The sequence below is a fragment of the Stegastes partitus genome, unplaced genomic scaffold, assembly GCF_000690725.1.
Source record: "Stegastes partitus isolate 25-593 unplaced genomic scaffold, Stegastes_partitus-1.0.2 Scaffold1403, whole genome shotgun sequence".
NCBI lineage: Eukaryota > Metazoa > Chordata > Actinopteri > Pomacentridae > Stegastes > Stegastes partitus.
In genome coordinates, this window is record NW_007579134.1 from 93961 (window position 1) to 113744 (window position 19784).

General features: G+C 40.1%; 1 protein-coding gene across 2 annotated transcripts in view; it reads right to left on the minus strand.

Moving 5' to 3' along the window:
• Positions 1 to 19784, minus strand: part of rasgrp3 (RAS guanyl releasing protein 3 (calcium and DAG-regulated)) — a 42927-nt gene that overhangs the window by 12399 nt on the left and 10744 nt on the right. The window contains exons 1-5 of one of the 2 annotated variants that reach the window (XM_008299333.1): positions 16844 to 16931; positions 3721 to 3859; positions 3380 to 3482; positions 1870 to 1932; positions 285 to 416 (exon numbers count right to left, since the gene is read on the minus strand). In XM_008299333.1, the coding sequence (XP_008297555.1) occupies positions 285 to 416; positions 1870 to 1932; positions 3380 to 3482; positions 3721 to 3790 (368 nt within the window). In that variant the 5' untranslated portion in view covers positions 3791 to 3859; positions 16844 to 16931. Of the gene's footprint in view, positions 1 to 284; positions 417 to 1869; positions 1933 to 3379; positions 3483 to 3720; positions 3860 to 16843; positions 16932 to 19784 lie in introns of those variants that run through there. The other variant, XM_008299334.1, reaches the window with a different exon arrangement.

Genomic DNA, 19784 nt, shown 5'->3' on the forward strand with positions numbered 1-19784 from the left:
ACGTGTCACTTTGGGCTTTGGGCAGTTGTTTTAACAATTTCCTTGGGTTTTACAAAGCAATCAATCAATTCATAGTTTGTAATGTTTAAAATGTTTTATGAAACGTTTTCTGAATGCTTAATTTCCACCTGTAGGGGAGTATTTCTATACACTTGTATTGCTAAGTAAAACATCTCAACCACCACTTTGTAACTTTCTGCAAAATTATTAGTTTACCAATAGACTTACGAATAATAATCATGTCAATGCTTTTCCAACAGTATCTGCAAGCGTTGATGTCTTACATGGTGGAGATGTCGATGAGTTTAAAATGCTCCTCACAGCCAAGCTGAGCCGCCACGTCTCTGAACTCTTCTGTTATTCTGATCAGACCCAAGTCCAGGTTGAACTCTGCAGGAAATGTCACTATCCAGTACCTGAATACACACATTAGTGTTTTAAAATGTGGAGCAAACAGCTTGACAGTGGAAAAGACATGATGACAAAAGTGAAAAACCTTTAGTTTTGCTCCAGATTAAAATCCTTGCCTGTAATTGAAACCTTAAAAATTCATCTCTGTTTATGAAAATTACATGTAGAAGTTTTCCAGTTAAATAATCTCCTCATTTAAAAAAAAAAAAAAAATGGTTTAGGTGTAACTCTATTATGAGTCTATGCATATAGAAAAACGAATCCCTGCCTCTCTCCATCCATCCCTTCACTGCTTGCCTGCAGCTCAAGCACCCCAGCTCACCAATTACTCTGTTAAAACACTATAAAACTCTACGCTACACAGTAGAGAGTTGGAGTATAGCTTTCTACAACATTAGTAATGTAACAGCTTGGTTATGTACTTCAACAGCTAATAATGTGTTGCAAAAGTTATTTGTTCAACTTTGCAACTGAAAATAGAAAATGTGTCTTCTTTCTTTCTTTCTTTCTTTCTTTCTTTCTTTCTTTTTTTTAAACAATATCTTTATTGAACTTTATATTACAAAATAATTAACAACATACTCAACATGGTACAAACAAATGAGCAACAAATTCCCCTCTCAAAATAGATGACTTAATCAATTAAAGCAAAAATTAAAATGAAAAATAAGTAAACAAACAAACAAATAAATAAATAAATACGCAGCATACAGTTCAACAAAATCAGCACCATTTTCAAAATTACTTGGCCTTGTAACATCTCAGAGACTCAGTTAAAGGTGAACATATTTTCCCAAAATCCCCTCTCATTCCTCTGAAAATATAAGTAATTCGTTCCAATACAATACAAGATGCCATCTCCCTCACACACATATGTATTGAGGGTACGAACATTTTCTTCCAGTATTATAGTATGTTGACTGACTTGAATTAAAAAAAAAACAAAAAAAAGCTCTCTGGAAATATACCCAGTAGACACGTCTTTGCTTGAACAGGAACCCTTACACCAACAATCTTGCACAAAGTTTGTATGACTGACTTCCAGAACTTCTGTAATTACATGTGTCTTCCTTATTACTTTTCCTCTGATATTCAAAGTCTAACCCTGCAAGTTGACAGGATTGATTCCTTAGGTTTGTTACTTATGAAATCCTGGCTGTTAGGATACATGTTTTTGAGGCTGTCACTGGTACACTACAGTTTCAAAGTGGAAATGTTCAGTCATATAATTGACTATTCATGACGATTCCTCTATGAACATGTAAACAATGTATTTTTTTGTTTGTTTTTTTAAACCTGATTTTCATTGGAAGCCACAGTAAATAAATGAGATGAAAAGGTCAATATATATATATATATATTTTTTTTTTGTTTGTGGATTTGGGTTCTAAGAGGCTGCAAAAGCCACTGTGAAGTGTGTGGGGATAGAGAAATGTACCAGTATGTGTACCATCTTACCTCATTAAATAGCAAATCTTCAGCCTGGTTTTCTGGCAGTTGTCACCTTTGCAGTCACGGTATGTGAGGGTAAATTAAGGACTCTGACCAAGATCTCACAAAGTAATACACTGTAATGCATAATAAACTAGCTCATTAAGAAAATGAACAATCCTGGTGAATTTCAAGTCATCATACATCATCTCCTCATCTAACACTGGAGAAGTGTTGGGGAATATGGCTTCCAAGTACAGAATACTTAACACTGCCACAAGATCAGCTTCTACTGAAAGTCACTGCAAAGGTTAAGCATCACAACAGTTTGGGTAACCCATCGAGGCTCTGCCTCGGCACCTCAAGACAGAATTTCTTCACTCACCACCCAATCAGGGGGTAGCAAATCCCTGCACGTGTTGCTCATCTTCCTTTTTCACTGGATGGAAGGATGAAGATGGATTTCTACAGAACAACGGGCCTACCCGTGTCGTACATGCTTGTCAACACAACCTGCCAGTCCTGTGCCCTGCCAATCATCGCTGAAGCAAGCTGAAGCTACCTTGTGTGCCTTGCACTTGCCCGTGAGTGCGAATGCCAGTGAAAGTTTACTGAGTCCACTCACTCCCTCCACACCAGCCCGGTGCTAGTAAGGGAGGTGGCAGAGGCTCCACCTAAGCGTCAGGCCAAGCCATAGAAGGACTACAATGAGAAGAATGAACACCAAGTTTTCAAAGAGGACATCAATATTGGATTGCCTGCACCCTCAAGTTCATGTTGGTCATTGCTGAGTTGAGTTGAGCAGCAGGTGCAGGGGTTTATATAGGAGACTGCAGTTGCTACCCCCGATTGGGTGCGTGTACCAATGGGACTGGAGTTACATCCAGTAACTATTGTTTCACACTATAATTACATTTTCAAATTCTGCTGTGCATGTCAGAATAGCTCTGACTGGCCTAAAGGATTCATGAATCCAGCCAGACCTCCCAGCTGATAACAAACACAGAGCATTAGTTAAAAATCTGCTGCCTTTAGTTGATTTAGGCAAGAATTACTGATTCATTTCAACTCACTGTGAAATCTCTAAGTTAGACATCACCATACACTCACATGAAACACTGCATGAGACAAAACATAGCCGTAACTGTTGGAGATGACTTTTCTCTTAAGTTTCCTGTAGGTAAAAAGCTTCCCTACAGCAGAGCAGAGTGCTGACTACACAGCTCCAAAGACATTGATCCAGGACAGGATCAGTACCACTCATTTTACATTAACGTACATTGGGACAACAAGATAAAGTTACTGAAATGAAGCTGCACATTAACAGCTATCATTAAAATGGAATGACTGGAATCCCATTAACAAACTAAGAGTTTAATGTTTTGTGTTTCCTGTGAAATGGGGACAGAACCTACAAAATTGTTCCATTCTCTGGTATCACTTCTAGTTAATTCAAAGCATGTGTCTTCAGCCAGCATTACTTCAATTTATTGTTGCATTGATTTATAGCAGCAGTAGTTCAAAAAGGGTAGGATATATCATAAGTAGTTTTCCTGCCAGTTCAGAGGATGTAACATACCAGCGATGCATCAGCAGCAGGCTGCGAGGAAGCAGGTTGGCCTGCAGCTCCCCATTGTCATCTGTGAAGAGAAGTGAGTCACAAAAAAAACATGCGTTTCCAGATTACTACCTTAAAGACAGGATAGGCTAGGTTTCTCTAAATGTAGAAAAGCAGATTTTGCAACCAGGCTCCTCTACAAGACAGGACCTAAGGATAAGGTACAAACCACCACTCTAGTTTATATGAATACAATTACCATCTAATTGCCACACAGTAAACCTTGTACCTTTGGGGCCCTGGTGTTCTGTGCCACTTACCAAATGCATGAATGCATTCATTTAAGAGAGTATCAAGAGATGCTGCCTTTCCCAGTGTGGAAGATCCCATGATGCCAAGCTGGAGGGAGGACAGAGGTCAGCACTTTCTCCTCACGGCTCTGGATCAATCAGGGTTTTCCTGGAAGCAGCAAAGAGTCAGTCATCAGTCCAAGCAACAGCACGTTTTAGTTAAAGACAGCAAAAACAACAAGTGACCTTTCCATACTGTTAACATGGAAATGAAAAGGAAGTAGTATTTTTTCTGATCATTTGAAGAGACATTTATCCAGGTATTTTTCATTTATGTAAGTCAGTTTAGCCTGAAAGTAATGCCAATCTACATGAAACCAACAAAAGAGTGACTTTTGTTAAAGCAGGTAAATGTTTGTATGCAAAGATACCATCTGTTTCAACAGTTTCCCCATCATCAAATGTAAGAGAGCTACATTTTCAAGGTAACAGCTACACCTAATGCTGCAGGAGGGAGGAATCTAGAACAAAAAACAAAACAAACAAACAAAAATACAATATATATAACAATCATATACTCCTGTAGCTCTCCCCTTAATGACCTGAGCCACCACCTGAGGCTCAGATGATTGAGCAGTTTTCCTCTCATCGCAAAGTTGTTGGTTTGATCCCCTGGACAGTTGAAGTGTCCTTGGCCAAGATGTTGAACCCAAAGTTGCTCTCAATGGCAGGTAGCACCTTGCATGACAGCTCTGTTATCATTAGTGTATGACTGTGTATGTGAATGGGTGAATGAGAAACACATTGTAAAGCACTTTGAGTACCACAAAGGTAGAAAGGCACTAGATAAGTGTTCTAAGCCCTTACTACCACATGAACATACACTTCAGAAGTGCAAAGACAGTTGAGTAAAAAGTTAGATTTCACACACTTTTCTCCCTCTCCACTATCTGCATCTGACCATTTTTCAAAATCTCCTTTGCTACAGAAAACAACAACATCCGAACAGCAATGTTTACTCTAAAAAATACTGAGTTTTGCAGAGTTGACATACCCCAGAGTGGTAGCCTGTTGCAGCATCTCTAACTCAATTCACAGCATTTTTGTTCTATTAAACTGGTTCCTTTTTGGTACTTCCAGTGGTATTACTGTTGTTAGCATAACACCAAATTCTCAGAGCTTGTGCTGGTTATCCTGCTACTTTTCATTTTGTTTACTATCACAACTGGAGATTCAGGCGCGATCCTATTGTTTACACCACTGATTAACTGTTCTGTAACATGGAGGTGCTACTTGATGATAGACCTAATGTCTCACAGGAGATGAGAAGGAAAAGACAAAGATGTCACGCTGGGGCTGAACGGTGTGTTAGGATGAGACATAACAAACCCGTCCATCCTTCCATCACTATGGAAAATGTGAGCTCTTTCCCTAACAAGATGGATGAGTTAGCGGCGCTGACCCGGTGCCAGAGAAACTACTAGCAGTGTATTCTGTTTATGGAGACGTGGCAAATGAGCAAACACCGAACACTAACATCGCTCTGGATGGCTTTCAGGGCAGACAGGACATGGTAGTGATAAATGGTGTAACCCCCGGCACATCACTAATATGGAAAACTCTTTTCTATCCACCAAGGGAATTCTCACACAATCACAATGGCTGTGTACATCCTCTACTCTGTCACAAGTAGACTGCAGACAAAACACCCACAGGCTCTTATTTTAACTTCTGGAAACTTTAACCAGATCTCTCTGCTGTCCACTTTGCCCACATTCACCCAGTGTGTTACACGCCACTTCAGAGACAAAACACTGGACCTGTTCTATGCCAACAACAAGGAGGAATACAGCTCATTATCTCTCGCTTTCCTGGGATGATCTGATCACAAGCTGGTGCACCTTCAGCCTTTGTACAAGCCTCTTGTATAGAGTAAGCCACCTGTGACCTGCACTGTGGAAAAATGGTCTGATGAGGCTAAGAAGGACTGTTTTGATACAACTGCTGTGGTGGTCATATGGAGGACGTTGACAGTCTCACTCACTGTGTTACAGACTCCATCAACCTCTGTATGGAAAATGTTGTACCCACCAGGACTACATGCTGATTCTCCAACAACAAGCCCTGGATTACCCTGGACATAAAGGCTATTCTTAAGGAGAAGAGGAGGACCTTAAAGTCAGTGAAACAAAGTGGAGCTGAAGTTTGCACAGAGGGAGCTGAGGTGGAGGATGCAGGAGGTAAGAAAAGTTACAGGATGAAGATTGAGGAGCAGCAGCAGCAGAACAATGTTAGCAGGGTTTGGAGAGGCCTGAAAACCATCTCTGGCCACAAAGAACTTTAGCCCCAGTGTGGGGCTGAACCTACTGAACCTTCAGACACACACCCTTATCCTTTACTGCCACCGTCTACAACAGACACTCCCTGCCCCAGTCTGCCCCTCTCTACAACTCAGTAGGATCGAGGCAAGCAAGGCTGCAGGTTCTGATGACATCAGCTGGTCCTTGTTCATTTATAACCCCCTGGTGAGCCCATTAATGGATCCGTACACTTTGCCTATCAACCTGGCATCGGGGTGGATAATGCTGCCATCTGCCACTGCCTGGAATTACAATCTAAGCAGTTTACTACTTTTATTTATATACACATTGGGAAGAAATACCAAGGTCTGGATGACAGGGACCTCAGTGGTTCATATGGACATGCTACTGCCCCACACTGCATTTTGATTTATTTATTTATTTGTTATTATTAGGCTAGGCAGTTAGTTTGTACAAATGACGCACGACAGATTGGCTATGTGTTTAGTTAGATAGTTTCTCTAGTTATTTTGTCATTAAAATATCCATCTATTATCTATACACTGCTTAATCCTCACTAGGGTCACGGGGTCTCTGTCCTCCAGAGACAGACAACCAAGCACACTCACATTCACACCTACGGACAATTTAGAATCACCAATTAACCTCAACATGTTTTTGGACTGTGGGAGGAAGCTGGAGAATCCAGAGAGAACCGGACAATGGGGAGAACATGCAAACTCCATGCAGAAAGATCAAGTGCGCAAATCAGTCCCTATTTAAAAAAAATAAAAAATAGATCTATACTTCAATAATGCACTTCTGACAGTCATTCACTTGAATTAAGCAGAACATTTTGAAACTGTGTAATCTGCAACGGCATCACACATATGTCTAATTTTAATTCCAGCATATTATAGCTTAACCAAATAAAAAGCTGTCATCATACTGCCTGAATGATGACAGCAGGAGTAGTAGTTGTGAAGCATGGTGCACTGTCTGAATAGGATGAAACTTACTAACACAACAGACAAATTAGCTGCTCTCTTTCAATTCAGCATCAGCACAGCTCGCTGACACACAGACCCCAGACCAGCATTCACAGGCAGAGCTCACTTGTCTTTGCAGTGGCTTGTTTGTGTGAGCTGCTGGCGCTGTTCAAGAGATAAACTCTGACAGTGGAAAAAGAAGAGAACTTCATCTGAATGTCCTGCTGTTGCATTAGCCACCATTCTACTATAGACAGAGTGATGAGGGGAAGCATATCAGAGCATCTGCAGACCTGGGATCAGCAAACCACACATCTACAAAGCTGGGTAAAAGTAAATGCCACACATCTATCCACATGCCAGATCCCAGTTCCCCCACCGGAATGCCAACTGGCGACCTTCTTGCTGCGAGGCAACAGTGCTAACCAACTGGGCCACCTTGCAGCCTCACAGTTGTATATTATGACATTAAATACAATTTCATCTTGCAGGACACTGAGAACTCCAAGCTTTTCGAAGAGCTTGGCTTGGCCATCATTGTCACCACCAAGCCAGGGACTTCAGCAACTGAAAGCCCAAAGAACATTGGGATCGTTAGTGATGGTTTCCAAGTAATCACGGATGTTGGAAGCATTGCCAGGGCTTGGTCCATCCTCCTTGGTTTGACCAATGTGTTAAACCTTGATTATCCCAAACAGCTTAAACATACATTAAAGGTGTGTCAAAAACTGTTTATGGAACTAGAGGCTTCAAAGCTCTCAAACAAAATCCAATCCCTACAACATCAGCACTACAGAATGTTTGTAATTTAGCACTGAATTGTTCAGATTATTCTTTAGAATTGGTAACATTTTTAAATGTTATATGCTTCTGACAGCACTGAAAAGGATCTTACCTTTTTGTTTATGTTTGCTTTTTCTGTAAGATCCATTTTGAACGTTTCATTGTCTGCAGCAGTTCAGCCTTTTTCTTCAGGAAAAAGTAATGAGGATTAGGTCTTCAGTGGTCATCCTGGTCAAAATGATCACTGCAAACACGGGGGTCTGCAAGGTGCAGTGTACGGACAGGAATGTTTTCACCCATTTGTAACACAACTAGACACAACGTCAGCGTGACCCTGTCCTCCAGAGACAGTCTGCAAAAAGCTTTGCTTAATGTGAAGTGTTTTTTTTTCTTGATTTTTATTATTATTGATATGGTCTCCATGCACTTTATTACGCTTTAATTTCATTGTATGATTTCTTTGTGTTTATTTTACTTTTCATTGAAGTCCTGCCTTAAACCAAGGATGTGTCAGTTTAGGTTCAAATGTTGACTGTTTTGCATCATTTGTTCTGTACTGTTGTCATACATTTGTACTGGTTGAATTTTAGGATGCTGGCAGTAATTTAAAAAAAAGTTAAGAGTTCTAAATTAATGCTTGAGTTTGATTAATAAGAAATAATTAGATGTAATTGATGAAATTATATAAATTCAAATCAATGCACTGATTAATTTAGATGATTATTACTAAATTATATATCGTGGAAATGTAGATTTAAATATATTTTTTTAGTTTCAGTTCATGTCAATTCAGCTTAGTATTTTAGTTTAGTTTTCAATGAATTCATTTTTGTTTTGAATCAAAATCTACTCATTTTAAGTGAGTAATTATGACATGTCTTATTTTACTTATATTTACTCAATAACAAACATAGTTATATTTAATTTAAAATACTGCTTGTAAAGTGTTGCCTTAGTTTTATTGAGTAGATAGGGGGTACTTTTTTTTTTCTTACAGTGTAGACTGATTTTTAATTTTTTATTTTTTTGCAAAGAAGGAGAAAGCTTGTTGACAATGTACCTGTGTAGGCCTAGTTGTGTAGTAGTCACAAATTGTTACTTTGCACTACTACATCACTTGTATTATTTTATGCTGTCAAACTGACGTGACTTACTGGAACACCTCAGTGAATCAGGGGCATTATTAATATTACAAAGTACACCTGCGCTTTTGCTTCTAACAGGTCAAATGTGAGGTCTACTGTTACACCTCAGCTGTTCTCGTTGGGACATGCTCCCTGCCGGTCTGCCACCTGGTGAGTCACTGGCCTGCACACCTGCTTCTTATTCCCTCCCCTCTGTCCTCAGTGTGCAGCCTGCCCTCTTCTCTGTTAGCACATTATCTGCGTTCTGGACATTTCAACATTTACCTGAAGTCTGTTGTCTGGTTGTCTAAAACCTGAGAAGTGTTATTGTAAGCTTGAATTTAACTTTGAACATCAGCAACTTGTAGTAAATTCGTCTTGCAACCCAGTCCGCCATACTGTTGCACTGGACTTCATTTTAGTAATACTATGAAAGGGGAACCACCAGTGAGACCAAGGTTCTTAAAAAACAAGTTGTGTTTCTCACAGCTACGTTTCTCAGACTACTTAAATGTGTCATGTGGAGTTTTTTTTGTAAACAAATAAAAGTTACTTTTACATTTAGTGCTTTGAATCCTGCATTGTTTATTTCCATTTTTACTCAAATACTCAGTAACTGTTAGCAGTCTTCTTGCTTTTATTGCTGTACTATTGTATATTTTTGAGTGTTAAAGCCACCAGTGTGAAATTAGGGATTGTTTGTCACATTGTCCTATGAGACGGAGCACTTACCCAGTAATGGCACAGCTAGATAGCACTACTAGAGGTGAAAAACTAAGCTAAGCTAACATTACCATGCTATTATGTACCCAGTGTAGTTTGTCATATATTCAGAAGACCTGTAATAAATATATGGAGGAACCAAAATCCATTGATTGTTTTGTGTCACAAAGGTGTGCGTTTCAACCATTCCATCACAAACAATTAAGAGTTGTAGTTGTGGCTGGATATTCAAGACCGCCATGATAAATGTGGTCTTTACAGTTGCTTACACTGGAACATCAGTGTCGTAAGCAGGCAACTGCATCAATCAGCCAGCTGAATGATGATTAGCATTGCATTGTGGGAGATTGGGCCTCTGGATGTTTGGACCTCCGTTAATGGTTAATGTAATTAGCCACCGTCACCTTGGTGAGAATATTACCAAGTGAGAGTGTGTGTGCATGTGTGTGTGTGCACAGTTGAATAAATAAAACCATTGTTCTTTGACTGTAGGTAACTGATGTGTAAATGGATACGGTCCTAAAAGGGATTGTGCTTCGTTGTGGTGATTTGTAGTAGTCTGTTGGTTTTAGTACCAACATCCATGAAAGGATTGCATTCGTAAATAATACTAAGAGCTCTTGGAACATCAGAAAGGATCCTGAAATTATGTGACTGCAGTCACCCGATATAACCCCACCACGGGTCAAACACAGTGACATGTGAGTCCTATCAATCTGCAAGGCCAAACACTCTGCACCAATAGATACACGTATTCTGAAATTGCACATGACTGCTGATAGATAGTGTTGCAGTTCTGTAATCTCTGCTGTAATGTCACAGTTATTTTTTTGTTGTTTGTTGTTAACTGGTGACCTAAATGATGACAAAATATGGCTGTAAGTGTTTAGTTGTAGGAAAAGTCAAAGATATGCCACCCTTTGTTCATTTTATATGGACTTTCAGGATAACTTCAGACACTAATTTGTGTAACGTGTAACCCTTTAAAAAAGGAAAACTACAAGAATAACTTTCACCCTATCAGCTAAAAGACCTGTTTACAGCTGCATTAACTTATTGTCTAAATGCACTAAATGCTCGATTATTTCATTGGCTGTTTTTTGTATCTGTCTGAAATGTTATACGCCTCAATGTTACAACCCTGGCACGATCTGTGACATCATTTTTAAAAGAAAAATCATTAGTCACTTTTGATTTTTTCATTCTGATGCTCACCTTCATTTTTAGAACCATCGACAGTGTCACAAGATCAACTTTTTATTTCTGTCCTCAAATGAATGCATTGACTTTCCATATAGACCAGAATAAACTGTAAGGTTCTCTCTTGTTTACAAGTGACGCTCTGAGTGACCTTGGTCCACAATGTGTGCCTGACATGTTTATGATCTACTCAGACCTTTCGGCTGGCCTGGCACTACTATTCATGCTGGGAATGTGCCAGAGTGTCAGTTTAAAATCGGCTGAAGGAAACAGCACTGATAAGAGCACTGAAACCAAAACACTGAGCTGAAGGACAGTAAAATTGCTACATGGCACTTGGTGCTAGTTATTTGTGGAGTCATTACTGAAAGCATAACATTTTAGGTTACATGTACTGAAATAAAAATAAAATTATAAATTAGTACATCTTTGGAAAGCAAAAGTGGCCGACTTAATCTATGGTAAACTTGTATACTTGCGTTCCAAACACTGTGCCAGGCTAAACATGCCTTTGTGAACACTATTTGAAACAGCAAGTCGGGTAAGTCCTTTAATTTGCTTCAGCAAACCAATGACGTTGGACAAAGTGCCTTTTTCGTTGTACAATGTCTGATGATTGGCTTATTCCGTTTTTAATTACATGAACCTCAACATTTGTCTTGTTGTGCCGTCTTGAATAGTGTATGTACAGCTGACTAACCAAAATAGAAAGCAAAGACACTGGCGCTGACGTACTTGGCATTGTATCTTGTTGACCCTCTCAGCAAATGACAGCAGTTTCCGTTACACAATCACACTTTGGAGTGACACATCTGTGTCGATACACAATGTGTGGATACAACTGCAGGTTAGGTTCTGCATTCAGAGTCACTCAGGCAAAGTATTAACGTATTATTTGCCAGACGAACGTCAAGTACTTGTTTTTTGGGAGGGGAAAGGCTTTGAATAGCATCTGTCATTAGAGTACTCTTTCTGATGCAATAGGTAATAAACACTTTACACACTGTTAGATGGTTTTGTATCAAGCATCATATTTTTTTATCCAGCTCAAACACTAGTTCATGGACAGAAAATGAAAACCATAACCACAATGACAGAGATAGTAACTATTCTCTAAGGGGGAATACATACCCTGACCCATTCCCCTTCCACTTCATTAGGGACGCTTGGTTTGTACATGTTTAGAGTGTATTACGCCTCAGATGTTGGGTCATTTAGATGTTGGGTCATTCAAGAATTGCTGTTAAAGTGTATTTGGTGGTGCATGGGAATTTGATAAACCTGATGAGAGCTTTCATGGCCAATGGGAGCACATGATTCACAGAAGCTGAGGAAGCACACGACCTGCCACCCATCTCTCTTTAGAAAGTTCCTGCTGCCAGGATTCTGATCATGGTGAGTACCTGGACATGACATGGAAGACAGTTGGACCGTCATGTCTGTCTGTGGAGTTGCAGCTAGAGCAAGTTACAGATTTGTACAACCAGTCTGTGGTCATCTAAACTGCACAACAGCCATTCATCTATCTGCCAGTATAGCAGCATGCTAAAGACACATTGTCTTCCAAAGGTCTGATGCACTGAGGCATCCAAAACTAGTATGTTTGTTCTTTATTAATTCAATTCAATTCAATTCAATTTTATTTGTATAGCGCATATTTACAACAAGTCATCTCATAGCGCTTCACAAAGGCTATGGTTATGGCCAAAGCAGTTTGACATGTTCAGATTGTAGTGTTAGCATTTCTTTTTTTAGATTAATACTAATATCGTTGGGCTATATTCATAAATTTAGAATTGTAATTTATATAGGATTTTTAAACTCAAAATTACTTTAAAGTAATGAAATATGCAGTTCATTAGTGGAAACCCTTGAGTTTGGATAACAGCACACTAGCAGCCACAGCTCTGGACCACTCATAAACAGGGTTTGTGTCTAAGAAAACTATTCAAAATACAAGAAAATTTGTGAATGCAGCAAGTTCTCCTAAGTCATTCATAGAGGCCACTTCAGAATGAAACTGTGTGTACAAGTCTTGCTTGAGGCCCAATGTTCCAAAGAACCTCTTGTCAAGTTCGCGATGTTTGGCTTTTTCAGTCTTCAAATGCTTCATAAATGTTCGGTGCGGTTGAGGTCAAGTGACTTTGAAAAAAAGTCACTGACACTCAGTATTTTTTGGTCTTCTTTAGTTTTCAAAACTTTGGGTGATTGGCTCATTTCATGGGTTTTTATTTTATATCCTGTTGGTTATCTTGCATACACACATCTTTTACTGCCATGAATCTCTAACTTGTATTCATCTGTAAATTGGACTGTAACATGATGTGTTGTAGAGTGGACAGTAGTCATTTGTTGATTTGATGGAAGTCTTTGCATGCACTGTAGATACAGTGTGTGTGTGTGCATGTGTATGGGTAACAGGCTGTGTATGTACTGTACATATGTACTGTTTCATTTATATTTTAACAATAAATACTGTGTGTACCCAAGACAATTTCGAAGGGCAAGAGAGTCTGCCTTGTCTTAGCACCTCAGGTGCTTAGCCTTGTTTGTCCTCTCCAAAAGCGGCTCAGAGATACTACTCACCCTTTGCAACCACTATTAAAAAGCTTTCCTGTGATATGACTGTGGTTAATTGAGGTCTTGCGTTCTGACAGGAGAGCACTGATTACCTAACTGGGTCAAATATTTGCCAAAACAACAGATCTTTTGGGGTATTCCCAGCATGCAGTGGTGAAGGTCATGGACAACCAAGGCTCACTGATGTGTGGGTTAGGGTTAGGTAAGGCTGTTCCATGTGGTCCGATCCCATATAAATGCTACTATAGCACAAATTGCTGAAAGATTTGCAGTTCTTCTGAAATCATGTCCCACTCTGCAAACATTGTTCAGGAACAGTTTGACTGACAATGACAAAGAGTTTAAGTTCAAGAGTTCAATTTCTCATATCGCAGTCTTACTGAGTGTCTGCCTGGTACCACAGAACTCTGTAGAGTCCTACCATTCATGTGGACGTTACTTTGCCATGTACCACCCACCTAATCGTTGTTGCAGACCAAGCACAATCCCCCATTGCAACATCACTCTCCAATGGCAGCCACTCCCCCACGCAAGATGTACCGAACACCACAAGAACTGCTTGGGAAAGGCTCAAGGAACACAACAAAGAGTCCAAGATATTGACCAGCCTCTAAACTCCCCAGATCCCAATGTGGTGTAGCATGTGCGGAATGTGCCAGAGCAAGCCTGGTCCACAGAGGCCCCACCCTGTAACCCACAGGGCCCAAAGGATACATTGCCAGACACCACAGCAACCCCCGAGACATCCGGTGTCTGTGCCCAGATTATTCAGCGCAGTTTTGGCACATAGAGGACTTACACAATATTAGGCAGGTAGTTTAAATATTGTGGCTAACCTTATTTCAAAGTTATCACTATTACACAGCCTGCAGCTTGGTATTTTGAGCTGTATGGTGTATTTTACTACCTTTCAGCACTGGCATATGATGTTACAGTGACTTGCATTCTGTGGTTTTAAAGATTTGCAACAGAAACCTGATGGGGTTTTTTCAAACACAAATTCATGTTTTTTTTTTTTTGTTTTTAAAGTTATGTTTATTCAGTAAAAATCTATGCTAAAATATATGATGTGTTTAACAAATAAATGAAACAATGTTTTATTTAATAGATAAATAGACAAACTTAACAAATCTGGACTCCATACAGAATTATATGCTTCTGGCTGCATTAATCTTCACATGGTGGTTTGGCTTCATACTTGACCTTTGGCACAAACAAGGAACATCTTTTCAGTATATCAGTCCTACACTGTCTCCACTAACCAATCCTATACTTACAATATTCTTGCTAGAATATACTGCTGCAGAAATGAAATCAGACTAAAAGTGCTCACTATGTTAAAATATAGCCAAGGAAATTATTTTCCTTCTTACTTTTTGGCATATCATAGGCTGACATGAAGTTTACAGTGGATGTTCACTCTCTAAAAAGGAAGACCTCAGTGACTGTGTTACTGCCATGTCCTTTGCTCTGTTTGGCACAAATGTCCTCTCGGTCAACACTGACAGAAAATGAATAACTGGATTTCCCTTTCATTTTGCTGTAGATGTACCTAGATGCTATATCCTCAAATATTAGCTTGTATTCTTATACAGTTTATGTGCAAAAGATGAGATATTATAATGTAAGCAGGCAGCTGGACTTTCCTTTTTAGTTTTCGATGATGATTTGACGAGATGTTTCACCTCTCACCCAAGAGGCACCTTTACTTATACAATCAAATATTTGAAAGTGATGCTACTGAAAAAATAATTTAAAAATTACACAAAAACCTTCAACCAGTTAAGTATCTTGTGGCCCACTTCTCTGCTGCTTGGCCTATGCTTTACTAATTTTGGCTGCATGAGCTCATAAGGTCGACAAAATAGCAGATTTCATTTCAAGTCAATCACACAAGAGATGTTGCCCATTACATCCTCCTTTTGAGTATGTCCTATTCCATACACAAATATACCCATACTTGTTTACTAAATGCCACTGCACAAGACCTTTTTGTGACAAGAAAACATTTCTTTATCATAACCTTTCTTGCCCACATCTATAAAAGCCCAAACATATAACCTCGGAAGCAGCATTACGTAACTGTGTCCATTTTAAAGATGTCAATTTGACCTGTTTCCCTTTTCCTAGCTGAAGAGACTAAGCGTGACTAATTTAGTAATTTGTCTTCCTGAGTGGCTATAAATTCCAGTGGTGCAATGTGCAGCACAGAATTAGCTTTCACTGAGTTTTTACATTAGTCAATCAACTTTCAATTCTAAAGCTCCATTCTGTCAGTAGCTTACTCTGCTTCAGGGTCCCAAAGCATGATTTAGGACTGGGAAAAGCGGGCAGCAAAGCCAGCTCTCCAGTCTGACACAAACATATTCACAGTCACACCTCAGGCAACTTTAAAGTGTCCAAACCATGCATGTCTTTGCAGTGTGGGAGGAAACCAAAGCCCCAAGAGGAAACCCACACAGACAAACTCTTCACAGTCAGACAATACTTCATAATTTCACAACTGTAATCGTCTGTCCCTATCACACAGAAATACATCTTGTGACATTTCTTGAGTGAATCACACAGCTGACTCCTTGTTCAACCTTAGAAAAGGACTCAACTGTTGGTCTTGATATTGACTTGATCTCAACTGTACTGTATTAGATAGTCCCTCGTGTGGGCTTCAGAAGTGAGTGTGATTTTAAAGGAAGATCGGTGCTCCAATCAAAGCATGAATCAAATATTAAAATGCATCAAGAAAAGTGAAACGACCAAAACTGCAAAGTGGAAACAAGAAGTCCGACTGCATCTTGCTGCTGACAGTGTGATGCACAGATGCCTCACAAACAACAAACAGGCCATTTTGACACTTTCAAAGCACTCTCTTTCACTTTGTCTGTGTGGACATCACGCTGCTTTCACGGTGTGTCAAAAATGAATGCGGTACATGTCAACTGCTACGGGATAGACCCACTGATATATTCTTATGTTTTTCTTACTTCTGATTTCACAGCTTAGCTGAGCATATTACAGTCAGCTGTGCCCTTTAGCATGGCTTGTGCTTTTTCTACCTCCACAATGGGTCACTGTGTCTCTGCCTCTGGTTTACGGATGCGTCATTGTGTGCTTAGGCAAAGTCCAGTGACATAGACTGCACGTAGGTGCAATCACCCACTCACAAAGTAGAATGCAAATGCAAAGACATGCACACTCACATTCACTAAAAATCTGGGCACACATTAAGATCAGCTGTTCACAAAATGTCACTTTGACAGACTCAGCCTTAATACGTACCCAACACTGACACACTTAATCACTACAGCCAAAGCTACTTGCTAAAACAGAGATTTCAGCTGAAAGGTTATTTTGTTCATTCCTGTTGCAAGACAACAACTATGTCAACCAGCCTTGCTCAACTTCAATTAATGGCAGTTATAAAAATCACCTAAATCCACAAACAATCAGCTCTTACCCCTTAAACAGCCGTGTATCAGCAACCATCCAGGCAAAGATCAGTCCCTTCACTGTGAAAACTAACTGCTGCTAGATGCTGCAGGCTGCTACTGGCTGTCAAGCACAGAGAGACTCCCATAGTGGAGCGAATACTACACTATTACCTCCTCTTCCACCTCCTCCTCCTCCTCCTCCTCCTTCTCCTCTTGTTGGTAAACACAGCAGCCTGGGGCAGCAGCAGTCTGCCATGTGACCTTAGCCACACACACACACACACACACACACACACACACACACACACACAAGTACGCACACAAGCACGCATGCATGCACGCACACACACACACACATGCAAGCACGCGCGCACACACACAGAGTTCAGGTTTACTAGATTTTTGAGAATCTTCCACTGATTGCACTTAGATTAAACTTAACTATGACGATGTGCCGAAATCCCCACTTGCACACTTTGAGAACCAGCAAAAATGACAAATTATTAATTAAAGTAAAACGTGCATCATATACTAGGTCCCAAAGACACACACGGTGCTTTATTGGTTCTGTTCATGTTTTATCAGTTGCTGATGTATATTGCTTTCTTTGAGCTTGACCTGTGAGTAAAACAAGCTCAATAACAACTGAAACAGAAGACATAATGTAGATTTTAAAGTGTATCAACGTCATCTCATATATTTAAGTGGAATGTTATTATTTGTAGTTTGTTTACACTCTGAGCCTCAGATCATAATGAGATTAGCATGAGAGCTACACTGCTATATGCCACACCATGCTACTGCCCCATTTGCTTTGACTTACATAAAAATGACAAATGGAAATAACTTACACTGTTGTTTTCATTTCTCTCCTAAAATGTCTCCAACCCTAGTAATGGTAAATGGTAAATGGTCAGCACTTTTACAGCGCTTTTCTACCTTGCACTCGAAACGCTTTTACAACGTTTTATCATTCACCCATTTACACACACATTCATACACCAATGGCAACAGAGCTGCCATGCAAGGTGCTGCCTGCCATTTTTAGCAACTTTGGGTTCAGTGTCTTGCTCATGGACACTTCCACTGTGGACGGGAAGGAGATCGAACCAACTTTACAATCAGAGGACAACCGCTCTACCACCTGAGCCACAGTTGCCTCTGCAGTGGTGTTGTAGTCCCATCTTTTGCCCAACTGGGACCTAGATACAACCTCTCCACCACTTCAGACCTAGGCCTAGTCTGAACCGGATTTGGGGGTAACCAAGGTCAATATAGGTTTACAACAGTGGTTCACTTTTCTTTGTCACGGCCATTTTTGCTGGACACCTAACCTGCTCCAGGTACAGAAACATTGCCTACTGACCAACCAGTTCTCTTGGAAAATGGTCTCATGATTCCAAGGAGATCCTGTGAAGCTTCACATTCTTTCTCATATATGTGAAAGAAGAAGGTACCAGTTCATACAGCTACAAGCAACTTTACTTGTTTAATAGGACTACAGGCATTTTGTAGGTTCTGCAGGCCTTTCTGTAGTGATCTATTCCTAAAACAGAGACTGATTAGTACTAATGCCATGTACTTGCTGCTCTTATATGATTTGCAGTAAGTCTACTCATTAGTTTGAATGATGTTTTATATTTGTTCTGTACTTGCACCAAAGACTGTTTGGGACTACAAGGGTTGCAGCTGAAGAAATAAGGCTGTCTTTGTCTTACATGCTATAACAATACATCTCAGTAACATTTCATTCTAAGAGGCAGTGATATTGATAAGCTGATTAACGTACACATTCACACAGTCGGCTTTTTGTTTCGTTTTTACCAGCTTTCCTTCCTGCTTTTGCTGCAGCAGCTGTGTTGCTTTTAGCCTAATGATGTTTCTGATTAGATTTCTTTTGTAAACAATATATATATGTACATATATATTTGGGTTTTTGCCTTTATTTAGAGCAGTAGAGATAGACAGGAAAGGGGGGAGAAGAATGAGGAGAGACCTGCAGCAAAGAGTTGTGAGCGGGAATCAAACACTGCGTTGGGGAACTACAGCCCCTGTTTATGGATCGCCTGCTCAAATAGGTGAGCTATAGAAGCTCCCCTGATTGGATTTCTTAATTCTCCATCTTGATTTAGGCTTATAAATTGTTCTTTTTGTGACAAACATGCAACTTTACACCCATCCAAGTTTGTGATTTGTTGTCTGGTCCCAACACTGCCCTCTTTTATATGAACACGCTCATAGCTGGATTTAGAAACTCTGGGTCGACTTAAGAGTACATAAACAGATTTGTGTGACTGTAGTTTTTAGGTTTAGTGAAGCCAGATAATGAAAACATATCCTGGCTTTGTTGAACTTGCTCCATATTACAGGCCCCTGGGGGATCTGTCATGTCATCTTGAGGTGCAGTCTATGATACAGTACAGCATTAGCATTTATTTGAAGTCGTATTTTTGCTGGACTGAAAGCTATGTCGCTCTTCAAAGGCTCCTGAGAAAAAACATCCATCTCTTTAACTGCTAACTGCGGAGACTGTCGATATTTTTAATGTCGATACTTTTTAATCAAGCTTTTAATTACCCTTTAAATTCTTTTTACATTCTTATCTTTATCTTGTGTATTTTACTCTTTTAGTTTTCATTTTGTCTTACATAGGGCCTTTTATTCTTTAAAGTTTTAGTTTTTAACTCCAGTGTTTCCTTAGGGGGTTCCTCCACACTGGGGCTTGTGTGCGATCTGCTGCTGGGGGTGCTGTCTGTGGGTCCCTTCGGCCCGGCTGGTTGAGGGGCTCCCCACCTCATTGTGGGGATCCCCTTGTCTGCCGGGTCGTGGGGGGAGGTTCAGGTGTTGGTGCCCCCAGTGGTCATGGTCTGCAACTCCTCCCGATGTGGACAGCCCCAATGATGGTGGTGAGTGTCTGTGCACGTGTGTGTGTGACTGCATGTGCCATATGTGTATGTGTATGCATGG